The 19,474-nt window shown below is 48.1% G+C and overlaps 3 protein-coding genes across 3 annotated transcripts in view; 1 reads left to right on the top strand and 2 right to left on the bottom strand.

The window, feature by feature from the left end:
* The window catches only part of LOC309548372 (uncharacterized protein), a gene marked incomplete at both ends in the record, with an annotated part of 1,605,927 nt that overhangs the window by 1,376,068 nt on the left and 210,385 nt on the right, over nt 1-19,474 (bottom strand).
* Nucleotides 1-19,474, bottom strand: part of LOC309547863 (uncharacterized protein) — a gene marked incomplete at both ends in the record, with an annotated part of 116,907 nt that overhangs the window by 70,308 nt on the left and 27,125 nt on the right. The gene's annotated exons all lie outside the window — the stretch shown is intronic.
* The window catches only part of LOC309547864 (uncharacterized protein), a gene marked incomplete at its 3' end in the record, with an annotated part of 89,688 nt that overhangs the window by 58,177 nt on the left and 12,037 nt on the right, over nt 1-19,474 (top strand). The window contains exons 11-12 of the mRNA XM_082247866.1: nt 3,479-3,603; nt 3,880-4,923. Coding sequence (XP_082103992.1) covers nt 3,479-3,603; nt 3,880-4,923 — 1,169 coding nt within the window. The remainder of the gene's footprint in view (nt 1-3,478; nt 3,604-3,879; nt 4,924-19,474) is intronic.

Below are 19,474 nucleotides of genomic sequence, written 5' to 3'. Positions count from 1 at the left end.
CTGGCCTGCTCTAAGGGGAATCTATAATGGGAGGGGGACACTGGCCTGCTCTAAGGGGAATCTATAATGGGAAGAGGACCCTGGCCTGCTTTTATGGGGCTCTATAATGAGAGGGGGACCCTGGCCTGCTCTAAGGGGGATCTATAATGGGAGGGGGACCCTGGCCTGCTCTAAGGAGAATCTATAATGGGAGGGGGGACACTGGCCTGCTCTAAGGGGAATCTATAATGGGAGGGGGACCCTGGCCTGCTCTAAGGGGAATCTATAATGGAAGGGGGACCCTGGCCTCCTCTAAGTGGAATCTATAATGGGAGGGGGACACTGGCCTGCTCTAAGGGGAATCTATAATGGAAGGGGGACCCTGGCCTCCTCTAAGTGGAATCTATAATGGGAGGGGGACACTGGCCTGCTCTAAGGGGGCTCTATAATGGGAGGGGGACCCTGGCCTGCTCTAAGGGGGCTCTATAATGAGAGGGGGACCCTGGCCTGCTCTAAGGAGAATCTATAATTGGAGGGGGGACACTGGCCTGCTCTAAGGGGAATCTATAATGGGAGGGGGACCCTGGCCTGCTCTAAGGGGGCTCTATAATGGGAGGGGGACGCTGGCCTGCTCTAAGGGAATCTAAAATGGGAGGGGGACCCTGGCCTGCTCTAAGGGGAATCTATAATTGGAGGGGGACACTGGCCTGCTCTAAGCGGAATCTATAATGCGAGGGGGACCCTGGCCTGCTCTAAGGGGAATCTATAATGGAAGGGGGACCCTGGCCTCCTCTAAGTGGACTCTATAATGGGAGGGGGACACTGGCCTGCTCTAAGGGGAATCTATAATGGGAGGGGGACACTGGCCTGCTCTAAGGGGAATCTATAATGCGAGGGGGACCCTGGCCTGCTCTAAGTGGAATCTATAATGAGAGGGGGACCCTGGCCTGCTCTAAGGGGAATCTATAATGGAAGGGGGACCCTGGCCTGCTCTAAGGAGAATCTATAATGGAAGGGGGACCCTGGCCTGCTCTAAGGGGAATCTATAATGGGAGGGGGACCCTGGCCTCCTCTAAGTGGAATCTATAATGGGAGGGGGACCCTGGCCTGCTCTAAGGGGAATCTATAATGGGAGGGGGACCCTGGCCTGCTTTAAGGGGGCTCTATAATGGGAGGGGGACCCTGGCCTGCTCTAAGGGGGATCTATAATGGGAGGGGGACCCTGGCCTGCTCTAAGGGAATCTAAAATGGGAGGGGGACCCTGGCCTGCTCTAAGGGGAATCTATAATGGGAGGGGGACCCTGGCCTGCTCTAAGGATAATCTATATTGGGAGGGGGGACACTGGCCTGCTCTAAGGGGAATCTATAATGGGAGGGGGACCCTGGCCTGCTCTAAGGGGGCTCTATAATGGGAAGGGAACCCTGGCCTGCTTTTATGGGGCTCTAAAATGGGAGGGGGACCCTGGCCTGCTCTAAGGGGAATCTATAATGGGAGGGGGACCCTGGCCTGCTCTAAGTGGAATCTATAATGAGAGGGGGACCCTGGCCTGCTCTAAGGGGAATCTATAATGGAAGGGGGACCCTGGCCTGCTCTAAGGGGGCTGTATAATGGCAGGGGGACCCTGGCCTGCTCTAAGGAGAATCTATAATGGAAGGGGGACCCTGGCCTCCTCTAAGTGGAATCTATAATGGGAGGGGGACCCTGGCCTGCTCTAAGGGGAATCTATAATGGGAGGGGGACCCTGGCCTGCTTTAAGGGGGCTCTATAATGGGAGGGGGACCCTGGCCTGCTCTAAGTGGGATCTATAATGTGAGGGGGACCCTGGCATGCTCTAAGGGGGATCTATAATGGGAGGGGGACCCTGGCCTGCTCTAAGGGGAATCTATAATGGGAGGGGGAACACTGGCCTGCTCTAAGGGGAATCTATAATGGGAGGGGGACCCTGGCCTCCTCTAAGTGGAATCTATAATGGGAGGGGGACACTGGCCTGCTCTAAGGGGAATCTATAATGGGAAGGGGACCCTGGCCTGCTTCTAGGGGGCTCTATAATGGGAGGGGGACCCTGGCCTGCTATAAGGGGAATCTATAATGCGAGGGGGACCCTGGCCTGCTCTAAGGATAATCTATAATGGAAGGGGGACCCTGGCCTGCTCTAAGGAGAATCTATAATGGGAGGGGGGACACTGGCCTGCTCTAAGGGGAATCTATAATGGGAGGGGGACACTGGCCTGCTCTAAGGGGGCTGTATAATGGCAGGGGGACCCTGGCCTGCTCTAAGGAGAATCTATAATGGAAGGGGGACACTGGCCTGCTCTAAGGGTAATCTATAATGGGGGGGGGGGACCCTGGCCTGCTCCAAGTGGGATCTATAATGGGAGGGGGACCCTGGCCTGCTCTAAGGGGGATCTATAATGGGAGGGGGACCCTGGCCTGCTCTAAGGGGGATCTATAATGGGAGGGGGACCCTGGCCTGCTCTAAGTGGGATCTATAATGGGAGGGGGACCCTGGCCTGCTCTAAGTGGGATCTATAATGGGAGGGGGACCCTGGCCTGCTCTAAGTGGGATCTATAATGATCTATAATCTATAATAACTACATAACACAATACTTGTACTTTTACTTTCAGTACTTGAGTAGTACATTTTAAAATAAACTACTTGCAATACTTGAGTACACAAAATGTTGAATACTTTAGTACTTCTACTTAAGTGTGGTGCTTAAAGAGCACTTCAACTTCTACTCAAGTCACTTTTTTGATAGAGCACTTGTACTTTTACTCAAGTCTGGGTCTCTAGTACTTTATACATCTCTGCTCCTGACCCCTGCACTATATACTCTATGTTGTACATTACATACTCCTGACTTCTGCTCTCTCCCCTCCCCCCACTGCTATATATACACATAATATTGATTCTCTTTTGTTGCACCTATTTCCTACCAGCTGGACATTTTATATCTGATGATCTGATTGGAGGACAGACTTTTACATGTTGATAATAATGTGATAACGTCCTCCAACTTTGGAACCTTAAACAGAAAGTGATAATGGGGGAGGAGTCGGTAACCCAATGATGGTGGTCTTCAGGATCAGTCCAGTCTTCATCTTGGTTGTTCTCCCCCCATCCTCACTCTCTGACCTCTGGTGGGGCTCAGCCACACTGTTATTCATGACTAAATCATGGACTAAATAAGGAAGTGCGGGACTTCTTGTGTTGGGAAGATGGCAATGAGTGATAGAGGGGGAGGGGACACTCGTCCTATAATCCCCTCATCACTGTCACTCCTATAAAAGACAGTTCTCGTTGTTTCCTCACTCTCTGACTAAGGTCCATGAATAAAGAAATTAACTGGTAGAAGATCAGAGGACCCATTTACTAGTTACCTTGAGGGGGGAATTATAAGATCCTCAGAGACAAAGCTGCCTGATGTGGGCGGAGTCCTGGTTTAGGGGAACCAATCTGCTGATGTCTAGTAATAATCTTTTTATTTCTATTTTAGTAGATGGACGCGAGATGAGGAAAACCTCAGAGGATTCTCTCCCTTTGTCTCCAGACTCTAAAGTAGAAGATGAGGACATCACACAGTATAGTCCAGGAGAAAACCCGGCTACCTCAAATGTCCATCCGGCACCACACAGTGTAGATGGACCATCGTATTCCTCTTATCCTGAGGAACCTCAGACTGTGAGGGACTGTGCCGGACCATCATCTTCCTCTTATCCTGAGGAACCTCAGACTGTGAGGGATGGTGCCGGATCATCGTATTCCTCTTATCCTGAGGAACCTCAGACTGTGAGGGACTGTGCCGGACCATCGTCTTCCTCTTATCCTGAGGAACCTCAGACTGTGAGGGACGGTGCCGTCCTCACAACAGATAAGAGGTTCTCCTGTACTGAGTGCGGGAAGTGTTTTAATTTTAAATACAAGCTTAATGTGCATAAAAGATCTCACACTGGTGAGAAGCAGTATTCCTGTCCTGAGTGCGGGAAATGTTTTTCATTGAAGTCTCATCTTTCCACACATCAGAGATTACACACAGGTGAAAAGCTGTATTCCTGTCCCGATTGCGGGAAATGTTTTTCAACTAAGTCCAATCTTTCCATGCATCAGAGATTTCACACTGGTGAGAAGCCGTATTCCTGTCCTGAGTGCGGGAAAGGTTTTTCAGTGAAGTTAGATCTTTCCACTCATCAGAGATTGCACACTGGTGAGAAGCCATATTCCTGTCCTGAGTGCGGGAAATGTTTTTCAGTGAAGTCCACTCTTTCCAAACATCAGAGATCTCACACGGGTGAGAAGCCGTATTCCTGTCCTGAGTGCGGGAAATGTTTTTCAGAGAAGTCCACTCTTTCCAGACATCAGAGATTTCACACGGGTGAGAAGCCGTATTCCTGTCCTGAGTGCGGGAAATGTTTTTCACACAAGTCCAATCTTTCCACGCATCAGAGATTGCACACAGGTGTGAAGTCGTATTCTTGTTCTGAGTGCGGGAAATGTTTTTCAGAGAAGTCCTATCTTTCCAAACATCAGAGATTGCACACTAGTGAGAAGTCTTATTCTTGTTCTGAGTGCGGGAAATGTTTTTCAGAGAAGTCCTATCTTTCCAAACATCAGAGATTGCACACTAGTGAGAAGTCTTATTCCTGTCCTGAGTGCGGGAAATGTTTTTCACGGAAGTCCAATCTTTCCACACATCAGAGATCTCACACTGGTGAGAAGCCGTATTCCTGTCCTGAGTGTGGGAAATGTTTTTCACAGAAGTCCAATCTTTCCACACATCAGAGATTGCACACGGGTGAGAATCCATATTCCTGTCCTGAGTGCGGGAAATGTTTTGCACAGAAGTCCCATCTTTCCACACATAAGAGATCTCACACGGGTGAGAAGTCGTATTCTTGTTCTAAGTGCGGGAAATGTTTTTCAGAGAAGTCCCATCTTTCCAAACATCAGAGATTGCACACTGGTGAGAAGTCTTATTCCTGTGCTGAGTGTGGGAAATGTTTTTCACGGAAGTCCACTCTTTCCACACATCAGAGATCTCACACGGGGGAGAAGCCATATTCCTGTCCTGAGTGCGGGAAATGTTTTTCACAGAAGTCCCATCTTTCCAGACATCAGAGATCTCACACGGGGGAGAAGCCATATTCCTGTCCTGAGTGAGGGAAATGTTCCTCACTGAAGTCCTGTCTTCCTGTACATCAGGGGTCCCACACAACCCTGGAGGTGTATTAGTGCCTTGAGTGCGGGAAATGTCTTCTATATGAATATTGCTGGACATGTGAGCAAGAAGCACACCCTGATATACACCGCAGATATACTCCATGGCTGATCTTCATCATGTAAGAAACACTTCATAAGGAGATCAGAGATCACCAAAGACCTGGATGAAGTGTTGTCCCGTGTCGGCCATTGATAGCAGGAGAAAAATAAAAATGGAGTCCTTACCTTTCATTGGCTGAGTACATTTTGTGCGGGAAGATTTCACAAACACTTACAGGTCTGGTTGTTATAAATGTGTTGATGAAATGTGACCTGCATTCCCCCAGTCATGGTGAATTGGGATTTTCTATAATGGTCAGTTCCATCTAGTGGCCATAATGTGCTTTCCTGACAGATGTCCATGGCAGCATACGTTTGGGTAGCCCCACCCTTATTCCTCCCACTTAAGATCCCACCCCCATAAAATTTCAGGATAAGCCAATGGCTGCGTTTCTTTTTTGTCCTCCTCACTTATAGGACCATTTTTGTATGAAGTTTTCCTACCTATTGGAAGTATTGGTGGGCGGGTCTGGTGTTGGGCAGCTGTGCGGGATGTCAGGAGCTTCCTTTGGTATCCAGAAGTCTTCCAGGATGTCCCGAGTGGTCATTGAGTCCCCAGCTATCAGCAGGGTGGTGTTATGCCACACATATGTAGAGGATCCATGCCTGGAAAGTGGGCTCTGCCATCGGCGCCATTTGCATTGGCTGGGAGCCCAGCTGTTTGCGGGTGGCCATTTAAGTGTTAGACACGCGAAATTTGTTTCGGTGCAAATACAAATTCCGACAAATTTTTGGTTATTCCTAGATTCGGATGTATCCAAATCCCAAAATGAAATTGTAATGAATTTTGTTGAAATCTGTTAAAATTTGTTTAGTTTATTCATTTTCTAACGAATTCCAACTTTTCAGAACGATTCGAATTCGGTTCAGTCAAAAAAACGATCGACCAATGCAAATTCTGTGTGAAGAAATAGCTGGTTGTTAAGCAGCAAGCCGGGAAGCCGGCCACCCGCATCCTTACCAACCATGATTCATCAGCTGTCAGCGGGCTTCCCCACTGACAGATGAAAGGAAAGAAAAGAATGCCGGCATTGCCCGGCAATAGAAGAAAATGGTGTGGTCCCCTCCCCCCAGTCCATATCAGGCCCTTCGGTGGCCAAAATGTAAAAAAATAAAAACCAGCATGGGTTCTCCCCTAAAATCCATACCAGACCCTTTATCCCGGCATGCAGCCTGACAGGTCAGGAAAGTGGGAGGGACGAGTGAGGGGCCCCCCTTCCTTAACCATACCAGGCCACATGTCCTCAACATAGGTGGGTGGGTGCTTTGGGGAAGCTCTGCACCCCCCCCCCCCACCCTAAAGCACCTTGTACCCATGTTGATGGAGACAAGGGCCTCTTCCCCACAACCGTGGCCTGTGCTTGTGGGGGTCTGCAGGCGGGTGACTTGTCGTAATCTGAAAGCCCCTTTTACCAAAGGAACACATTACCCTACCTATTCACCGAAAAAGTGTCAAGAAGTAATAAAAACACACTTTATTAAAAGATAACTACTGCAGGCTCCTCCTCCATTTGTCATTTCTTACATAGGTAAGGGGCAGTAAGTATATCCAAGAGATATACTTACAGGTAGGCTGAAACCTACATTATTAAAGATAAGAGTACACTAACTATGAGTCATAAACAAGATGGGCTTTGATCATATACTTAGGTGACCCCTATAGAGAGAGACACCCACATATTATGGGAGTATAAACTCCATCTGGTGTATACCAACCTGCTATCCTCATAAGGTGATTATCCTTCCTCCTTTCTGTATGAATAGATATAGAATAGAGAATGTAATTTACTCCTCACACTACTACACATAAATATTTTATCTTGTACCTAGGATCATCAGGACAGATACCTATATATATATATATATATATATATATATATATACACACAACACATTTTGGTCCAATTTCCCCCCTGTGTCCGCCCCAGGTCGGGCTAGTTTGTTGGGGGTTGGAAGGAAGGCCGTGTGCTATTAAATCATGTTTGTATTTATTATGATGTTCATAGAAACAGATTATGTCCTATGTTTATGAAACACTAATATAGAGTCTGTTTATTTTAAGAGAAAACTGTCTGTACATCTTCATGGTCCGGAAGAAGCCTTGTGCGAAACGCGTAGACCAGTGAACAGAGGAAATATTTATACCTATACGAACCTTTATGATATATACCAACTTATCCTTATATATATGTATGATGTACATGAGTGAAATTAGTAGGAGACATTGATCTCCTGTCTACGGGCTGAGCTCAGTTTTGGGCCAGTTTTGTCATTTTATTGAGATTTGGTTTTAGATAAATCAATAAATGTTATTTTAGGATAAATCCATGTAGTTGTTATCTGTCTCATGCTGTGCCCTTAAAGTCCACACATATGAAGGTGGTTCCTTGTGAACATCTGTAGTTTCCTATTTTTTTGGATAAGAGAAGGGATTTAGTAGGATACTCCTAATAACTATTCACAGGTGAGGACAACTCTCTCAATAGAACTGTATCGCAGATCATCTGCAGGACCATAAAGCACCTGTATGGGATGAACACGTCCCTTTGTAGCTGAAGGAACTCAGTGAACCTTGCCTCTTCAAGACACTAGCCAGTGTATCCTTTAGCTTGCATCCAGTAACTGACTTCTAACACCCAGAGGAAGATCTAACAGCACAAGTCCCAAGGATACCCTGTGGGGGGTTTATACTCACAAGGCTCCTGGAGCCCACACACCAGCCTTCCTCAGTAGTACCAGACAGGATACGCAGACATCCTCCCTCAGTCAGCCCTTGTAAGGACCAATGGGTTACAACTTTAATGTTTTAGGCCCTCAGGTCGCCCACCCAAGGCCACATGGCAGCCTCTTCAAGGGAGAGGCAGCAGCCCCCTCCCCACCTAGACCTCTCTCCCTAGAGGTAGACTGAACTGGACTACGAGCCCATGTACTCTTCAGATATAAGCGCAGGTACCCAGCAGGCCTTGGGGCACATCTCCTTCTAATTGGCCAGGGCTGTACAGACATCCATGCTCTCATCTGCCAGGTTTCCACCCACTGTCCAATATACTCCATGGCTATTGGATCAATATGAATCATCAATACAACAAGAGCTGTGTCCCTGTTAGGCAGAGAAACCAAAAACTATATCCACTCATTCTAGCACCTACCTAGGAGGGCTCTACATCTGTATGGCAGGGTCTGTTTGATTATTCACCTGCTGGGATGGTGCTCTGATGTGAGAAGCTGCAGTGTCAGTATTCCTTTAGCAGTAATTAACCCCTTATGGGTTTTTCTCACCTAGCAAACAAATAACTTTTACACTGTCTTTCTTTTTTGACAGCTTAGTAGACTTTAGCAGCCGTAGTTTGAATTGTTTTTTTTTTTTTTTTTAATTCATAACTAGAGTAGCAATTATATATGGTATAATATTTTTTTTCCTAACAATATGGAGTTCTCCTTTGCACCGCGTCTGTTTATCAAGGATTTATTTCTTACTGCGACAGGTCCTTGTGCCGCTGCAGCCTAATCCCTTTATGCTGTGGCTGCTCTATGCAAGTCATAGCTGGAGGGGGGCTCTTCTGCAGGCCTTATAAAGCTGGTATATGGGAAGCTGACTAATGGACACTTTCTATTAAGCCTCTCCAGATCTGCATGTATTAGGCACACCGTAGACTGGGCCTTTGGTGCTTGACAGGCAAAACCCTGTATACATTTCCTGCTTTGTTCATCCAGGGAGGAAGATGACCCCTACCAACAGGTTGCCACAGGTAGTCAAGACACTGTAAAGGAGTCTGTTACAACTTTTCCTGTGAAAGGAGCTCAACTCTGACCATGGCAAGCTTTTCCCTTGTAGGGCCAGTCAACTGACCAATTTAATCCTCTTCAAACAATTCCTAATAGGAAGATGAGGACGGTCTATAAGCAGGTTTCTGAACCTCACTTCCTGCAGAGATAACTGCAATGCAAGTATTTTTAGCACTTCCAAAGGAGTGCATTGCCTTTTTCCCTATGATGTTTAAGCTAGAAGCTCATGCTAGAAGAGTGGTGCAAATTGAACAGAAGGACAGAGCAGCAGAGTGTCTTAGTGGTCATCACCTTGCAGCACTGGGTTGTTCAGTTCAAACCCCAACCAGAACACTTCTACCTGTACTGCAGGATGTCAGATTAGGCACTTGTGAAGAGGAAGAGGTTTTCCAGCATACTGAGTCACCTATTTGGTTGACGTGGCCTTCATGAGCTTAGCCATATACTTTGTACATGGAGTTGCCATTGGGGGATGCTGTGTTCTTCAGTGGTATGCTCATTAATGATGATTAGGTGGGTCCTGGAGGGTTTAGGGTCTTCATTGATTCTATCCTAAAGAATAATTCTACAAGTTGGACAATCTTGTCTGCTTCATTTGATAACAATGAGCTGCATTTAGTCCGGCCTCCTGCTTTAGAGTAAATGTCTGCCGAATGAAAGAAAACTGCAGTTCTAGAGTCATAGTTTTTTTTTTTTTTTTTTTAAGTTTTATTACTTTTTCATAGAAAGAATAACAAACAAGCATTATAGGTTCAGCAAACAATTAACAGGTGCATGGCCATACAATGATAAAGATTTTGTGTTCAAGGGAGCAAATATAAACCAAAACGGGAACACTCGGGCATCCCTTGCCTGAAACTTGCATCATCAAACGTAATTAGGTGAGAGCCTGATCATGCCTGGTTCTGCCCCCCGAAGAGACGCACTTTAACACACCACGATAATAAACAACAGGTGTACAGTAGGCAGGTGGAAAGATACCCTCCCACATGGAGGACAAAAGTAAAATGAAAAAGCAGTAAAGCTAAAAGCAGAGCGGGTGAAAAAAGGGGAAAAGTAGAGGAAAAGGGAAGAGGGGCCAGGGGGAGGCTGTCGGGGCAGAACCTCAAAGAATTGCCAAAAGGCACAATATGATCAGCCGGGTTCTTACAGATAGGCGTCAGTGCCAGAAAAATGTACCCATGGTCTCCACAGAGTCCTAGTGGTTTCTTCAGTATTTTTAATGGTGGCCATCAGATGCTCCATTTGTTGCATTTTATTAATTTTAGAAATCCACAGGGAACGCATGGGAGGTTGAGTCTGCCGCCACATAGCGGGAATACAAGCTTTTGCAGCATTGAGAAGCTGAATAGTCAAAGATTTTTTATACTTCCGCACCGAGCACCTCATCAAATGCAATTACCAAAGCGCAGGGTCATCTCTCACCTCGACCGAAGTCAGCTGCCTGACGACCGACGCGACTTCGTCCCAAAAGCCCCTAAGTAGGGGACAAGCCCAAAATATGTGTATCATCGTTCCCCCCTCGGCGCCGCATCTCCAGCAACAATCCGGGGGCCCGGCATCCATCTTATGAAGCATAGATGGAACTCTGTAGCCGCGCGAGGTCTTTCTGGCGGATGACTTCCGGTCTCTTGCAAACAGCAGTATGACCTCCAGGAATGTGCCTCGTGCTTGAGATGGGACGGTTCAACGTCGTCCCTCCAGGCTAAGAGGTTTGGCCCAATATCCAGCATCAGTCCTCCACGCTCGCTCGCTGGTTCCTCAAAGTCCAGCACAGAAAGGCGCCCCCCCCCCCGGGCTTAGCCTCTCTCTTCCTTTAAATAACTTCCCCCATAGTGCCGTGCGGTGCAGCCGTGCACCCTGGATCTTGCAAAGCAGCATGGGAGATGTAGTTTCTTCATCTTGCCAAAAGGAAGTCACAGCCCGGGAAATTCCATGCAGCTACCACTAGAGGGAGCCTAGTTCCTTCTCACATATCAAACAGTATCTTTAGGCATATTTAACCCCGCTACACACTCCCCCCACTTGAGAAACTTTGGTCCCCAAAGAGGTCAACAGTATGTACCCTAGTGCATAGGTTGGCATTATACAACAAAAACATTAACATTTTGCTGAAATAAGTCAATCTGAATATATCCAATTTTGTATTCTGTAAGTAGTGCAAACAGTAAAACGATAAAGTGCAATTGATAAACAAATAGGTGATTTCTACAGTGTTAATATAGTGCTGATTTCTAGTGCTTTAATATAGTGCTCCTTTAAAAAGCACATGTGCATTTGCAATTTCTTAAACACTTACATCTTAAAGTTTGTGTTGTAAAATAAAAAAAAACATCAAAAGGTGAGAAAAGAAAAAAAAACATATAGTGAGGTCAGAGCAACAAAATGTGCGCAAACATTAACTCACAAAGTAAACCAAACTGTGAACATCAAAAACTGTGCTTATTATAATGGCCAAACCCAATATCCTTATGTACAAACTTAAATGCAAACGTTTTCTACTTCAATACTTTGTTCTCATGATCTCTCACAGACCCCCCGAAACTTGGGTGGCTTGTACAGTTGTGCCTGGGGGTGAGCTAGGGTTGTCCCCCACCAAATCTACAGTGGAAGAGCTAGGCTGGTCAGGAGATCTTTTGGAGGTAAAAACAGCTTCTTCCGAACATTCACCCAATTGATCATAGGTCAGTCTCTTAGGTGGGTGAATGACTCTCCTTTCCCTCTGTTCCCGTGGAGGCATGCTCTCAGAGGTACTAGGACCAGGCACTTCTGAGGATTCTTCAATGTCCCCCTCCTCATGTTCCAACACAGAGGAACCTGATGGTTCAAGAGAGGTCAGTTCTTCTTCAGAGAAGGGTGCAACCTCCTCCTCAGGATCTTCATCCTCAGCTGCTTCTTCTGGAAGCATATGAAAGGGTATGAATTCAGGGGCTTCTGCCCGAAGGGCTCCTCTATCAGCCAAATCAGATGAAGACAGGGAGGCAGGTGTGGGTTCTGGCAACTGAGATGACCACAACCAGTCGGGTACCTCCTCTTCATCTTCCAAATCTTCAGATAGAGAACTTCCCTCTCCCTCATCTGGGAGCGTCGTCTGAGATCTGGTAACTGGTCTGGACCGGCGAGAAGTCGAAGGGGCCTCTGACAAGTCTTCCACAGGGGGCATACGAACCGCTTCAGAGAGAGGCAGCAAATGGTTCCGATGCCAAGCCTTCAATGGACCCACACTTCCCTCAGGCCAAATTTGGTACACAGGAAGGTTTGGCAATTGCTTGCAGATAACATAAGGTTGGGACTTCCAGCGGTCTGCCAACTTGTGTTTTCCCGGGACACCCAAGTTTCTCAACAAAACCCTGTCCCCTGGTTGCAGGTCATGGATCCGAACTTTTAGGTCGAAATTTTTTTTATTCCGCAGTCCACGTTGATCAGATGTGGCCTGAGCCTTGTCATAGGCCGCTTTCAGACTCTTCCGCAGTCGGTCCACATATCCTCTATGCGATGCTGAAGAGGTATGATCAGGCGAAATACCAAAGGCCAAATCCACTGGCAACCGAGCCTCCCTTCCAAACATCAGCCGATAAGGGGAATATCCAGTTGCATCACTGACAGTGCTGTTGTAGGCATGCACAATGGCAGCTACATGCTTGCCCCAATGCTGTTTCTTCTCTGAGCTCAAAGTCCCCAACATATCCAAAAGAGTCCTGTTAAATCGTTCAGGCTGGGCATCCCCCTGTGGATGGTAGGGAGTGGTTCTAGTCTTTTGAATGCCTAACATATCTAACAGTCTCTTGATCAGTCTGCTTTCGAAGTCCCTTCCCTGATCAGAATGGAGGCGTTGTGGTAACCCATAATGTACAAAGAACTTCTCTACAAGAACTTTGGCTACCGTTGAGGCCTTCTGATCCCTTGTTGGGAATGCTTGAGCATATCTGGTAAAATGGTCTGTTACCACAAGGACATTCCCCTGGCCACTCAGATCAGGCTCTAAGCAAAGGAAATCAATGCACACCAGCTCCATGGGTCCCTGACTTTGTAGATGGCCCATTGGGGCTGCTTGACGTGGCAGAGTCTTCCTCTGTATACACCGGACACAAGAATGACAGTATCCTTCAACTTCGGCCCTCATACAAGGCCAGTAGAACCTGTCCCTGACAAGCTGAAAGGTTCTTTCGGGCCCCAGATGGCCATGATTATCATGAAGAGCGGCCAGAACTCCCTCTCTGTATTTAGCTGGTAAGAACAGTTGCCACTTCTCCTCCAGATCTTCAGATGGACCTCTCCGGTAAGCCACTCCTTCTCTGATCTGTAACCGGGTCCACTCTCTATGTAACAGACGGGCCCCCTGAGGGGAGTCAGTTAGAAGCAACTCAGGGCTCTGGATCTCCAAGGCTTCCAAGAGAAGTTTTCCCAAAGGGTCTTCCAACTGCTCCTTCCGCAAGTCCCTTTTGGACAGCCGGGGCAAACCCTCCCCTTCAACCTGGGTCACCTGGCAGTAGCATTTGGGTACTCCGATAGCCGAAACCCCAATCTCTTCTGCTCTTGACCCTCCTCTGGATCGAAATTCAGTTCCCTGATATAAGGCACGCACCCCTTCTGGAGCCAAATGAGTCCATTCTTCCGCAGGCTCCTGTGGAGCATGCAACCTTCTGGATAGGGCATCTGCATCCCTATTTCCGATTCCTGGCCGATACTTCAGGCTAAAATTGAAGCTAGAGAGGGCAGCCAACCATTGGTGTCCTGTTGCATCCAGCTTGGCCGTAGTCAACAGATAGGTGAGGGGATTATTATCGGTCTTGACAATGAATTCAGCTCCGTACAGGTAGTCTTTCAATTTGTCAACCACTGCCCACTTCAATGCCAAGAATTCAAGTTTGTGGGTAGGATAATTCCTTTCAGCAGGCAGTAGGCTTCTGCTCACATAGGCAACAGGTCGCAGATGACCCTCATGCTCCTGATAAAGTACCCCCCCCAGCCCATCTCGGCTGGCATCAACATGCAGTTCATATGGTTTTGTGGGGTCCGCATAGGCCAACACAGGGGCAGTGGTTAGGGTTTTCTTCAGCTGGACAAAGGCCCCTTCGCATTCCGGGGTCCACTGATCCTGGATGGATTCCTTAGCCTTCCGGGGTCCCATGGTGGACTTCGCCGGCTTTACCAACTCAGGGACATCATCTTCTTCATTCTTCAGGAGCTCATTTAGGGGTCGGGCAATCTGGGCGAACCCCTCCACAAACCTCCTGTAATAGGAGCAAAAGCCCAAGAATGACCGGAGTTCGGTCACATTTGTGGGTCTCGGCCAGGAAGCAACGGCATCCAGCTTGTCCGGATCAGTGGCCACCCCTTCTTCAGACACAATATGGCCCAGGTAATGGACCGAGGACTGATAGAATTGGCACTTCTCAGGAGAAAGTTTCAGACCTTCTTCATGTAGCCTCTTCAAGACCTTCTCCAACCTCTCCTCGTGTTCTTCCAAAGTTCTGCCAAACACGATAACATCATCCAAGTATACCAGTACCTCTATCAAATTCATATCTCCAACGGTCCTTTTCCATCAGCCTTTGGAAGGTAGCAGGGGCCCCGGACAACCCCTGAGGCATGCGATTGAACTCAAAGAACCCCACAGGGGTGATGAAGGCTGTTTTCTCCCGATCTTCAGGGTGCATGGGGATCTGATAATACCCACTCTTTAAGTCCATCACACTGAACCACTTCGCCCCTGACAGACTCTGTAGGGCATCTTCGATTCGAGGAGTGGTATACTGGTCTGGGATGGTTCTTCTGTTCAGCGTTCGGTAGTCGATACAAAGCCTCAGAGATCCATTTTTCTTCCGGACTACCACTATCGGGGAAGCATACGGGCTCCTGGATTCTCGGATAATCCCGATCTTTTTGAGCTCTGCCAGCTGTTGACGTAGATCTTCTAAGTCACCTAAGGGGACTCGCCGGACTCTCTCCCTGAAAGGCTTGTCCTCACTCAGGAGGATCTTATGAGTGGCACTCCTGGCACATCCCACGTCAAACTCGTCCTTAGAGAATATTTCCCTCCATCGAGCAAGTTGTGCCTTAGCCCTCTTCACCCATTCCGGCGGGAGGGCAGCATTTCCAGAGCAGAGCTCCTCTATAACCGCTTCACCCTGTTCCTTTTCTTTGAAATCAATGGGGGCAACTGGGGTAGCCGGGTTGACTTGGCCCAGGAGCACTCTGGCCGGTACCTTCACCGGTGTAATAGAGGTGTTTCTGACACTCACTAAAACCCTTCCACGGTTTTCCTGTAACACCTTCAAAGGGATCACCTCAGGGATCACTTCTATCCCTCTCTGTCTCTCCTTTTGACCTGATTCAAAGATAATGAAAGGACCCGGCTGTTGCCATGTGAGTTTAACAGAAGCCTTAAAACAGGCCACCTCTCCTGGCTGTAAGACCTTTTCCGCTCTGTCCAGCTTCCAGAGTCGTCCAACTCCTTCTGCGGGGGTCTCTTGCTCCAACACTAATCGTTGGTAGGCCTGCTGTAGCATGGGATGGATCCTTGGCGCCTGAGCATCTTGTCCCTGGACCAGTTGTATCAGAAGGCGCCTTACCAGGTCAGTGTTTGTTCCTACGATGAGAGAGCTTTTGTTGGCCCCTGGTGGACGAGGACAGACCACCGCTAAGGTGTCAAAGGTTTCCGCTTCACCAGCCACTGATGGATCAAAAGTCAACTTGATTGGCAGATACCCGTCATAGGGAAAACTTTGGGTCCCGATACCCCATATCTCCAGATCTTCCAACTTCTGCAAAGGTAGATGGGTAAGATTTTTATCATAGAAGTCTCTATACAAAAGAGTCACCTGGGCCCCTGTGTCAAGGAGGGCTCTTGCGTAAATTCCTTCTACCTGAACCGAGACCACTGGGGAGGGCCCGACCAAGTTAGTTGGGAATTCTCTTGATGTAGCCTTGTTGTCTGATTCAGTCCTCTGTACCCTGGCCCTCTTCTCCTTTTTCTTCCTTGATCTGGGCCCCCGCTGAACCCGGTGTGCATTGATTTTCCTTCCCTCAGTAACCTGGAGTCTAGAACTGGGGATGTTGTATTTGGGCCTGACCCCCTGACTCGGTTTCCCTGATCCTGCACCACTCCTGGAGTCCCTTAAAACTGGCGGACACCCGGTTGACTCCTTCACCGGTGTCCTCTGAAGTTTCCCGCTGGCTCACGAGGTTTCGTGGCAACCTTTCCTGAGCTGGGACATACCCTTCTAACATGCCCAACTCCCCCGCAGTTGAAACAAGTTAACAATCTTGCAGGCCGTGGCTCTGGATCTGTGCTGAGACTAACAGGTTCATCTGGCCTCTCCGATATACTCCCCTTGGGTAGAGTGGATACCTGACCAGTCAGGATGGACACCATTTCTATCAACTGAGACACTTGGGTCTTTAGGAGTTCAACTTGAGAGTCACCCTCTTCCACACTTATCACTCCAACCCGGGCAGTTGAGTCAAACTGCCGACTTTTCTTCTTGTTGTCCAACATGACCTCTTCCTCTCTGACCATTCGAATCAGGTCGGGGTATTCTAGAATGCCGCCATCCTGACGAGTTCGTAACAGTATAGCAATGGGATCTAAAGGTTGAGCCCCTTTCAGAACCTGTCGTGCACGAGTCTCATCTATTTTCCGGGGGTCTATTCCTTTCTTTAACAGGATCTGGTAGATAATCCTATCCAGACGTTTAATGAATTCGGACAACTTCTCCCCCTCTTCTTGATAACAGTGGTCCAACTGGTAGAGAAGTTCAGCCGCGTTCTCCGTCCGACCAAACACATCTTGCAGAATGTCCAAATAATCCTGTGCAGTGCAGTTCTTCTTGCTAAGCTTTAGATTACGTACAGCCTCTAATGCAGGTCCCCTTAAACTCTGTGATTCTCTGCTTCTTGTGTTGTTCTGGTACCTCCCATTCCTCCAAAGCCTGAGTGGCGGTATCTAACCACTCTTCGAACCCATCTTCTGCTGAAGGCACAGGCTGTTTCCCAGAGAATGTCCGGAGCTTCCTATATCCAGTCATCAGATAGCTCGAGGAGTCCCTACTACATTTTGCTACAATCTCCCCAAGAACAGCACACAGTTCTGAGCTAAAAGTCGACAAAGGTGATGACTCAGGATGCCCTTCTTGGACACCTTTTTCTTGGCTGGATACCCCAGGAGTGGAGGATGAGGGACCCGCAGTAGGAACTCCTGGATGTATCAGGAAAAGTTCTGTTTGGTCAGTAGTTTTTACACTGTTTCCGTTGAAATAATCAGGGACCCCTTTCCTCCACTCACACAGTGCGTACGTGTGTGGGACAGTGGTGTCGGTTTTTATGTCAATCACCCAGAATTTCCTGTCTGTGGATAGTGCCCTTAAAACTGGGAGGAGCTTTTCTTCAGTCCAGGCTTCTCCCTTGATTTCAACCACCAGGCCATTTTCCACTATGACATTCTCTTCCTTGCACCACTCAGCAGCAGCGGCAGGATCCATTTCTGCGTGGGAGGGGATTCTGTGGCTGAGAGGGTTGTGTTGCAGGACTGTAGAAATCCCGGACGAGCCCCCACGTGTAGCACCACCCCCGCAGGAGCTGCTGATTATGTTATTGGGTCTACTCCCTGCCTAACAACCCAATCAAATTGGCTCGATCCCTCCTCAGGCACAACTGACCCTGAATAGGACTGGACTATCAAATGGATACACAGATTGGAATACAATACTTCAATATGCAACAGTACCTTGTTACCTTCTTTAACAGTAGTCCTTCTGGGTGACACAATGGAACAGCACACAGGATTGTAATTAATCAAAACTTAGTTTACTATGTATCAAATTGAGTAAGGGAGATACAATACAATACAAGCCCATAAAAGGTTACTTAAAACAACTTTACAAAGATAAAAGAAATACCCCCACACTCCTCCTTCGTTAAGGCTAGACACAGTACCAGATAGGTCGGCCTATCTGAGTCCCTCCCCCAGAGTCCTCTTCCTTCTTGTTGATCTTCGCTAGCAAGGTTATTGAATAGAGCTCATTTGTAATCCAAATTAGGAATGAAGATCAAGAGAGAGAGAAAAAAAACACAGCAAGCTGTTAGTTGTCACCGCAGGGTGTCTGTGTAACTGAACAATAGCTTCTGCGAAAGCGGTAAGCCTCTGGCGACTCCTTTTTTAGATATTATTGTTTGTCTATGAGTCTCCTATTGATAAACCCCAGGGTTTATCACCTCCTGTTGCGCTACCGCTATCTGTAGACAAAGCTATCTCTTTGGCAGATAAAGTCAGTTATTGGGCATGTGCCCTCTCACCAACAGAAGTTCCTCCTTCGCGCGCTCCACTGCGGTCTCAGTCCTTTGGCTATATGCCAGCCGCGCGAGGTCTTTCTGGCGGATGACTTCCGGTCTCTTGCAAACAGCAGTATGACCTCCAGGAATGTGCCTCGTGCTTGAGATGGGACGGTTCAACGTCGTCCCTCCAGGCTAAGAGGCTTTGGCCCAATATCCAGCATCAGTCCTCCACTCTCGCTCGCTGGTTCCTCAAAGTCCAGCGCAGAAAGGCGCCCCCCCCCCCCGGGCTTAGCCTCTCTCTTCCTTTAAATAACTTCCCCCATAGTGCCGTGCGGTGCAGCCGTGCACCCTGGATCTTGCAAAGCAGCATGGGAGATGTAGTTTCTTCATCTTGCCAAAAGGAAGTCACAGCCTGGGAAATTCCATGCAGCTACCACTAGAGGGAGCCTAGTTCCTTCTCACATATCAAACAGTATCTTTAGGCATATTTAACCCCGCTACATAGGCAATAAGGAGGAGGGCAAGGGGGCCACCCTTGGGTATGGCCCTACCATTCTGGCCTCACAAAGAGTGGTACCAATAACCGGGTGACCGGCAAATGGGTCAATAATGGCAGGGGGGACCATGGGCCTAGAGGCAGCACCTAACCCATCACCTCACGTTCGAGACTCACTCATTGCTTGGCCTCCGCGTGACAGTGCCAATCGAGGATCCGCACCACATAGGACGCCCTAAATTACCGTAGGGGGTCCGGCAACCCCACCCCTCCCCCTTGATCTTAGTAAGAGAGAGTGTCGAAAGCTTGATTCTGGGAGACCTAGAGGCCCACACAAAAGATCTAAATGCTTCCCTGACCTGCTTGAAGAAAGAGAGAGGAATTCCGATCGGAAGAGCCTGGATTACATAAAGTAAACTTGGCAGGACATTCATTTTGAGCGCATTACATCGACTAAGCCAAGAGAGTGTCAATGACTGCCAAGCACGAAGGTCTGCCTTAATTACCCCTAGCAATGGCGGGAAATTGAACCGGAAGAGGTCGAGGGAATCTGCTGTAACATGCACCCCTAGATATATAAGGGAGCTAGACACCAACTGTAGAGGAAAGGAAGTCCGT

The sequence above is a fragment of the Pelophylax lessonae genome (genome assembly GCF_965119305.1).
Source record: "Pelophylax lessonae genome assembly, chromosome: 2".
Classification (NCBI taxonomy): Eukaryota; Metazoa; Chordata; class Amphibia; order Anura; family Ranidae; genus Pelophylax; species Pelophylax lessonae.
Note: the sequence above shows the minus strand (reverse complement) of the source record. Positions and strands in the feature narration are given on the sequence as shown.